At 37.6% G+C, this 8685-nt stretch overlaps 1 protein-coding gene across 1 annotated transcript; it reads right to left on the reverse strand.

Moving 5' to 3' along the window:
* Positions 1–1588: 1588 nt before the first annotated feature.
* On the reverse strand, positions 1589–7072 carry LOC103041341 (adhesion G protein-coupled receptor E3-like). Its single transcript, XM_049469522.1, has 10 exons — positions 6868–7072; positions 5917–6024; positions 5576–5757; positions 4680–4838; positions 4191–4397; positions 3547–3779; positions 2515–2581; positions 1979–2070; positions 1713–1875; positions 1589–1609 (listed from the first exon to the last, which is right to left on the reverse strand). Exons 1-10 carry the CDS (start codon positions 7070–7072, stop codon positions 1589–1591), a joined length of 1437 nt encoding a protein of 478 aa, XP_049325479.1.
* Between the last annotated feature and the right edge of the window lie 1613 nt (positions 7073–8685).

An 8685-nucleotide genomic window follows, 5' to 3' on the forward strand; every position in this document is an offset into this window, starting at 1 on the left:
CAGGCAAAAGGGCAAAACGCAACCATCCACTTCCTGTACTGCTGTCTGACCTGCAACAAGATTTTAATATATAGTTTTAATAAGTTTTAATCATTTAGGATAATCTGTAATGTTAGTGCTGAATTGGATTCTTTTGGGGGAGGGGCTTATTAAAACTGGTTTGTTTTTACACACAAGATGTTGTACAATGTGAATCATAAATTGATAAAAAAAAAATTCCATACATCGTTTATCTGCTTATAATATCACACAAGCTTTAGCCAGCAGCGAGTTGGAATAAATGGCTGGGGATTGATTCCTATATTATACTTGGTAACTGGGGAGTTGGAATAAGTGACTGGGGTCCATTCCTATATTATACTTGGCAACCGAGGTGTTGGCATGAGCAGCTTGGGTCAATTCCTATATTATACTTGGTAATCTGGGAGTTAGAACAAGTAATTGGGGTCAATTTCTATATTATACTTGGTAGCCGGGGAGTTGGAACAAGTGACTGTGGGTCAATTCTACGTTACACCTGGCAACCAGGGTCTTGGCACAAGTGGCTTGAGCTGATACCTTTATTATACTCTCCAAACTGGTTGGGCTGATTTCTTTATTTTACCTGGTAACCGGGGAGTTAGAACTAGTAGCTTGGTTCGATTCCGTTATTATACTTGGCAACCGAGATGTTGGGACAAGTGGCTTGGGCTGATCCCTATATTATACTCAGCAACCAGGGTGTAAGAACAAGCGTCTAAGTTGGATTGCTGTATTATACTTGGCAACCAGGGTGTTAGCACAAGCAGCTCAGGTCGATTTCTATATTGTACTGAAATCTACTGAAATAGTGGCTTGGGCCTATTAATATATTATACTCTGTAATTGGGGAGTCGGCACAAGTGGATTCGGCTGAGTACTATACTATACTTGGCAACCGAAGTTATGGCACAAGTGAAATAGGTTGATTACTATATTATATTTGGCAACCAGATGTTGGCACAGGTGGCTTGGGCCTATACCCATAATATACTCTGCAACCAGGGTGTTAGAACAAGCATCCAAGTTGGATTGCTATATTATACTTGGCAACCGGGGTGGTGGCACAAGCGTCTAAGTCCGATTCTTTTATTATACTTGGCAACCGGGGAGTTAGCACAAGCTTCTAAGTTCAATTCTTATATTATACTTGGCAACCAGGGTGGTGGCACAAGCAGCTTTGACCCATTCTCATATTATACTTGGCAACCAGGTGTGGACACAAGTGGTGTGAGCCAACTGCCATATTATACTCAGGAACTGGGGTATTGGCACAAATGGCTCGGGTGGATTTCTATTTTATACTCAGCAATCGGCCAATTCCCATATTATACTTGGCAACCGGGGTTATGGCACAGATGGCTTGGGCTGATCCTTATATCATACTCTGCAACCAGAGCAAGGGTAAAAAGGCTTGACTTTGTGCTCTCTGGGTGTGGCTTTATTAGGATATACTAATAGAAAGGGAAGTAAGGCTCTAAGTTAAAGCAAATTACATTAAAAGATGAACCAATCACATGACCCCACACTCAGCACTGGGAGCAGATAGCTTCTATAATTCTATGGTTCACTAGAAACAAACCTCAGTCCACTGGAAACGAACACACAAAGCAAGAGCCACTGGGTCCAGGAAAATAACACTAGTGTAAAATCAACTTTAGAAAATTAGTGTTAAAATTAATTTTAAGAAAAACCTCTTGGTTGAGGACACAGTAGACCAGGAAGATGAAGGTTCCCTGCTGGGAGTTGAGGAAGAGGAAGACCATCTCCAACACCTGACTGCCCTCAGTGAAGAAACCCAGAATCCAGGGGCAGCCGAGGATGGCGCTCTGAACCAGCGTTTTAAAAACAAGAATTCTACAGAAAAAGAAAAAGATAAAAGCAGAAAAAAACTCTTAGTTTTATTTTTATGTCCTTTTATTTATTTAATTGTCATAAAAAAAACAAAATGATTTCGTACTTGATTTCTTTAAACTGGGAAACGTCACTGTTCAGTCCTGCCAGGGCGGATCTGAGGAGGACGATGATGATGATGAAGAGAGCTGAATTTACCTACAAAAAATTGTGGATTAATTTTAAACTAGTTATACTATTTTACTCAACATGATTTTAATGATTTTTAAATAAAATGACATTTTACCACAGTTCACAACATAACATTATTGTTTTAAAAGTAATAAAGAGGATTTCTGGTGGAAATCAAATAGAGTATCATTGAAAACAAAACAAGAAAAAAAGCAGTTTTTGCCGTTTTTTTACTTTTTAAAACAAACATAAAAATCTAGCAGTTGTTCTTTACACTGTATCATAATTTCATTTTAAATGGACAAATAGAAATTGTTGAAGGCTAAAGGATGGATGACTCCTGGTGGCAGAAGCTTTATCATCAGGAAATGCTAAATTAAATAACCGCTTCAGGTTATAGAAGCTAAAATCTAGATTATAAAATAAAAATAAAAGATACATATATATATATAGATATATATCAGGACTTACTGTGAGAATAAAACACACCGGACCCAGAAAACTCCACACAAGGCTTCTGTCCATCTTAATCCAGCATCTATACAGAGGAAATCACAGGACAGATTAGAAATAATTCTGTTTCGTTTTCAGTATGTATTAAATTACAGTAAAGGAATACAGAAACAAAAAAATACAGCTGGCATTTTAAGATCAATGTTAATCAACGTTCATGTTTGGATTTGATTTGTCAAAATAAACTTTGATTTGGTGTTGATTTTGACAAGTTGTTTCTACGTTGTACGTTGATAGCTGCGGATTTCGTATTCCAGCAGGACTTGGCACACTGCCCACACTGCCAAAAGTACCAATTGGTGCTAATTTGGTTAAAATTTTTCAGACATTGATTTTTGTGTTTTCATTGGCTGTAAGACATAATCATCAACAATAAAATAAATAAACGCCTAAAATAGATCCCTCTGTGTTTAATATATATATATATATATATATATATATATATATATATTCAAAATATTCCCATTTTGAACTGAATTACTGAAATAAAATGTATATTTTTAATGATATTCAATTTTTTTGAGATGCACTATTAGATACTAGGGTTTAAAATACTTCTGTAGAAGTTGAAGTATCAACTCAAGCTTTTTTAAGTAAAAGTGTAAAAGTACAAGTGAATGCTTAATTGTATGTTGGTGCATCAGTGAAAAAAAGAGGAAATCCTCACCACTAGAATCTCACAAATGTCTATATTTGAATGTATAGCATATCTAATTCATGAATGCTAATTTAAAAAAGGCAGAAGGTTTAGAACATTATGTTGATTCAACGTTAAACTTTGATTCAACGTTTGCACATCCACTTAATACATTTTTTTAACAGACATTATTTCATTCACATTTCAATGATGAAGGTCCAATGTGTTCCAGCTGGGTCTACTGGTGGTGTAGACCATCTCCTTACAGAGCAGCTTCAAATCCCATTGTTTTATTTAAACAATCATATGGTGAATATATTATAGAATTAAAAAGTGCATTTAAATACACTTACTTTTCACTGCCGTATCCATCAGAAAACAGCCCGACAGACACGCCCACCACAACCAGCGGGATAAGGTATCCAATTATAATCAGCCATTTCCAGCCGAGCACCTCCTTCTGCTTGGATCTGATCTTTCTGAGGTTCTTCACTGAGATGAAGAGCAGCACGGCTTCAATCAACATCCACACAAAAGCAGAGAGGAAGAGGAAGTGCAGAACTCCTGCTAACACTGCACAGAGCAACTAATGAGAAAAAAAGAGATAAAGAATTAAATAAAATTAATACGCAATAAAATGATGAGTTTCTTTGATTTTACCAAATTAAAAATCTCTGGAATATAATCAAGAGGAAGATGGATGATCACAAACCATCAAACCACCAAACTGAACTACTTGAATTTTTGCACCAGGAGTAAAGCAGCATAAAGTTATCCAAAAGCAGTGTGTAAGACTGGAGGAGGAGAACATGATGCCAAGATGCATGAAAAAAAAAACTGCGATTAAAAACCACCAGGGTAATTCCACTAAATATTGATTATTTCTGAACTCTTAAAACTTTATGAATATGAACTTGTTTTTTTGCATTATTTGAGGTCTTACAGATCATTTATTTTACTTAAACATATACCTAAAAATATATACACTTATTCAAACCTGTAGAGGCTGGATGTAGTGTATGAATTTCTGAGTGAGGAGTAAGGTCAGGTGAGCCAGCAGAAGACTGATACACAGGTTTATTCTGGGAGTGTTGTTCATCCTCAGGTGTCGACGACAAACAGCGAAGGTCAGAAGATCCAAGCTGAGGAACACCAGCCCCACTGATACCAGTACAGTGTTGAGCAGATCCAGATTAACATCATCCTACACATCAACAAAGGTGTGAACAAGAAATTAGCAATTAGTTGTGATGCATCAAGAGCCACAGTATCCAGGGTAATGTCAGCATACCACCAAGAAGGACCAACCACATCCAACAGGATTAACTGTGGACGCTGTAAGAAGAAGCTGTCTGAAATGTGCACCTCAACTCTCCTGTTTCCACCAGAACTGTCCGACTCCCACAATAAATTATTGTGCTCTAAAACCAGGTGTTTCAGTTTCATTCTCCAAACCCTGTATATATATATATATATTATCTCTTACCTTGGGAGGTTTGGTCTGCATGATGAGAGCGAAGGTAGAGAGATGATCACAGGAACACACTGTGTGGCTTCTGCTGGTCTGGAGAAGATTACAACCATCTACTACCCACACTGTTTTATTCCAGTACACACAGGTGAGATTAGAGTCAGGTATAAGATCCTGTGAAAGGAGATAAAATACAAAAAAATTACAGTACTCAGTGTTTTACATTATTTTAAAATTATTGTAAATGCCCTAACAAAACTATTTAAGTCTACAGTAACACTAAAAAGCTAGCTAATCATATTAATGAGATGAAGTTATGGTCTCTTAATAAAGTGTTTGAGAGCATCAGTTAAGGTAAAGTAGTGAAGAGGTAGAGTTACAGGTATACAGTGAATAATAGTGAATATTTGAGTAATGTTCGAATCCAGATTATGAGAAGCAACAACTACTCAACTTAGTAAAGAAAAAATGAAGGTCAGTCGATCTGAAAAGAAGAAGAATTTCAAGAGTTTTCGAAAGTATCCTCAAGTGCAGTAACCCCAAAAAAGACCATCAAAAACGTTATAATGATGGAACTGGCACTCATCAGGACCATCCCAGGAAAGATATAGATAGAAGAGTGATTACAGGATAAGTTCATCGGAGTTACCAGCCTCAAAAACCACAAGTTAACAGCTCCATAGATAAGAGCATCTAAAAGCTTCTTCACAGTGTTTTGGTTTGTTTAACACTGTTTTTAAGTTACTACATGATTCCTTATGTGTTCCTTCATAATCTGATTAACTTACTTTTATAGTATATTAGTGGACAGACATACAGATGTACAGATAATAGATAGATAGTGAGACTATATTTCTTGAAAGGTAAATGGAAATGCAGAAAGAGGTCATTATAAGTGCAAATAAACTCACTGCAGTGTGTTTGAAGGTGAAGTTGACGGGTTTGGTGAGCTTTGTGTCGGTAATTTTGATCAGGGTGGCCGAGACCACAGTGGACATCATGGTTTTTGTGGTGTTCTCGTCTGTGGTGAAGAGATCCGGATCCATCATGTTGGTAACGTTGGTATAGCTCAAGAACGCCACCGCAGCTGATCCTGATACATGAAATAAATAAATAAATAAATAAATATTTTTTTTTCTGTCTATTAAAGAATACTAATACTTTTTCTAGTACTTTATTCAGCCAATAAAGTGCAGTGTATAAGTGAGTAAGATACTGTATCACGTCACATATGAACAGGATCCAATCATACCATTGTTTTTCTTTGCCATCTGGATCAGATCAATATCCAGATCAGCTGTACTGGTTCTGAGAGGAGGGATGTAAGAGACGTTCGGTCCGATCGCAAGAACCTGGATTTCTGAAGGCGAGAAAAGAAAAAAAACAGATCAATCAGACAAGAGGATGTAGATAAATAGCTACTGTATGTGGGAAAATACTCTATATGGACCAATGCACTGGGACATCTGCTATACCCAGCATTACACATGGTGCCAATAGGTCCTGTTCTATTCTATTGGCTATACTGGTCTACAGGGATTCGACAAACTGCACGTGGGCATCTGTTTTTGAATGGGATGGATGGATGGATAGATGGATGAATGGTCAATGGATGGATGAATGGCCAATGGATGGATGGATAGATGGATGAATGGTCAATGGATGGATGAATAGATGGATGAATGGTCAATGGATGGATGAATAGATGGATGAATGGTCGATGAAAGAATAGATGGATCAATCAATCAATGCATAAATAGATCAATAGATAAGCTGTTGTTTTGATGCATGCATGAATAGATGAATTGCTGGGTGGGTGGGAGAAAGGAATAGATAGATGGAATGGATGGATGAATGGCCGATGGATGGATGGATGGATGGATGAATCAATCAATGCATACATATAAGTTGTTGTTTTAATGCATGCATGAATGAATAGATGAATTGTTGGGTAGGTGGGAGGATAGATAGATGGACAACTGGAAGGATGCATATGTAGATGGATGGATGGATGGATATATAAATGAATGCATGGATAGATGGATGGAATGATCAATTGATAAATCAATGCATGAAGAGATGAACAGATACGCTGTTGTTTCGATGCATGAATAGATAGATAGATAGATAGATAGATAGATAGATAGATAGATAGATAGATAGATAGATAGATAGATAGATAGATAGATAGACAGATATTTACCTAAATTTGGGAGTTTTATTGGTGTGTAGCTGTAGTTTTCTACTTTGGTCACCAGGGCAGACACCAGTTTCTCAGTGGCCATTATAACAGTATTAGCGTACTCCACTTTGTTGACTTTGTCGTCATTAGTTGCCATAGTTACCATGGTGTTATTCATCACTTTCGTCAGAGTGTCAACCACAACCTGGTCCATCCCCAGAGACATGATCACATGATTAGATATGCAAATGCAATGAAGAGTTTATCAAATGACGACACGTTTTTTAGAAAATCAGTGAACAGAAGTTTTCTCACCTTTTCTGGCAGTACTGTTAATGTTTTATTCAGAATCGAATCCAGGAGCTGATTTCCTTCAGTCTCTGGGAAAATAGGCTACGGAAAAACACAATAAAATACTATACATTATGTAATAAAAACTGGTACATTTCTCGAGCCAATAACGAGCCTTTGTCCATTGTTACACACACATGGACACTGCACCCTTTAAATAGCAATCCGCCAGAGCACAAAGTCAGAGCCCACCTGGCTCTTAAAGGGAATGAAGAGCAAGTAGGTGGATGGATGGATGGATCAATCAATCAATCAATCAATCAATGCATACAGATAAGTTGTTGTTTTAATGCATGCATGCATAGATGAATTGTTGAGTAAAGAGAATTAGTACATGCCTTTTGCGCATTTTGAGCTGTGCAAGGTGTACTTTTCCCATCATTACGATAACAAAGAGACACTGACATGCCTTAAATCAAGCTGCATGGTTCATAGTTGATGACAACAGGACGGATGCCTATGTAGGTGGATGGATGGCTGGATGGATGGATGGATGGATGGATGGATGGATCGATCAATCAATGCTTACAGATAAGTTGTTGTTTTGATGCATGCATAAATAAATAACTTGTTAAATTAAGAGAATTAGTACATGCCTCTTGTGCGTTCCTAGCCGTGCAAGTTGTACTTCTCCTGTCGTTACGATAGCAAAGAGACAGGCCCTAAATTAAGCTGCATGGTGCATAGTTGATGACTTGCCTATAGATCGCTAAAATAGAGCCCTAGGAGGTTGAAGGCTAGAGCATGCCTCCTCTGATACATACAAAGCCAGACTCCGCCTCTTTTTCAATTGCTGGAAAGCCAGTGCTTTGAGAGAAATGGGCTTCTTTAGCTTTAATTCAACGGTTTTCATTGGTTTTAATACTCAGAGAGAGCATGACCAATTGTGCTCGCTCGGACTTCGGCTGCTGATGGTGAAGCAGCATGACCTGGGATTCGAATCGGCCTTACACCACTGGACCTCTCTGTTTTTAAAGTGTTTCTTTAATGCCATTATGGAAAATAAACATTTTAAAAGTGTTGATATAAAAATTATGTTTAAGAACATTTTATTAACTTCTTAGGTTACGTTCACATAATAAGCTACGTTGCTCAAATCAGACTTTTTTCTCAGATCTGAATTGTCTATACTGACTGTTAACATTCACTGTAAATGTAAGTGATCTGTATCTGTGTGTAATGTGAACACAGAATCTGTCCCTGAATTGTCTCACATGCTGCACATTGATACCTGTATAAACGTCTCCTTCTTCACCAACAACAAAAACCCTCATATTAGAGAGAGGAGAGACTCGTAGCTTTATAAAGGGAAATGGATGAGTTAGCAGCTCATATGTGGAGCATCTTTTGCTGGAGTGGAGAAACAGGAAACAGCTGCTCTGAAGTTCATGCTCAGGTCCAGGAGGTGAAAAAAGGACAGGCGGTTTGCTTTTGCTGTTTTTTTTGCAGCTATAGCTGCACAGCTGCACCAAGAGATACGGTGTGGGT

Source organism: Astyanax mexicanus, chromosome 21 (genome assembly GCF_023375975.1).
Source record: "Astyanax mexicanus isolate ESR-SI-001 chromosome 21, AstMex3_surface, whole genome shotgun sequence".
Taxonomy (NCBI): Eukaryota; Metazoa; Chordata; class Actinopteri; order Characiformes; family Acestrorhamphidae; genus Astyanax; species Astyanax mexicanus.

What these genes read in the sequence shown, in the direction of transcription:
- LOC103041341 (XM_049469522.1), bottom strand. Translation starts at nt 7,072, where the DNA reads ATGTCTCTGGGGATGGACCAGGTTGTGGTTGACACTCTGACGAAAGTG. An exon ending in GATGGCAAAGAAAAACAATG is followed by an intron (nt 5,758 to 5,916) that starts GTATGATTGGAT and finishes TTCATGTATCAG; the next exon opens with GATCAGCTGCGGTGGCGTTC. An exon ending in TCCCAGTTTAAAGAAATCAA is followed by an intron (nt 1,876 to 1,978) that starts GTACGAAATCAT and finishes CTTTTTCTGTAG; the next exon opens with AATTCTTGTTTTTAAAACGC.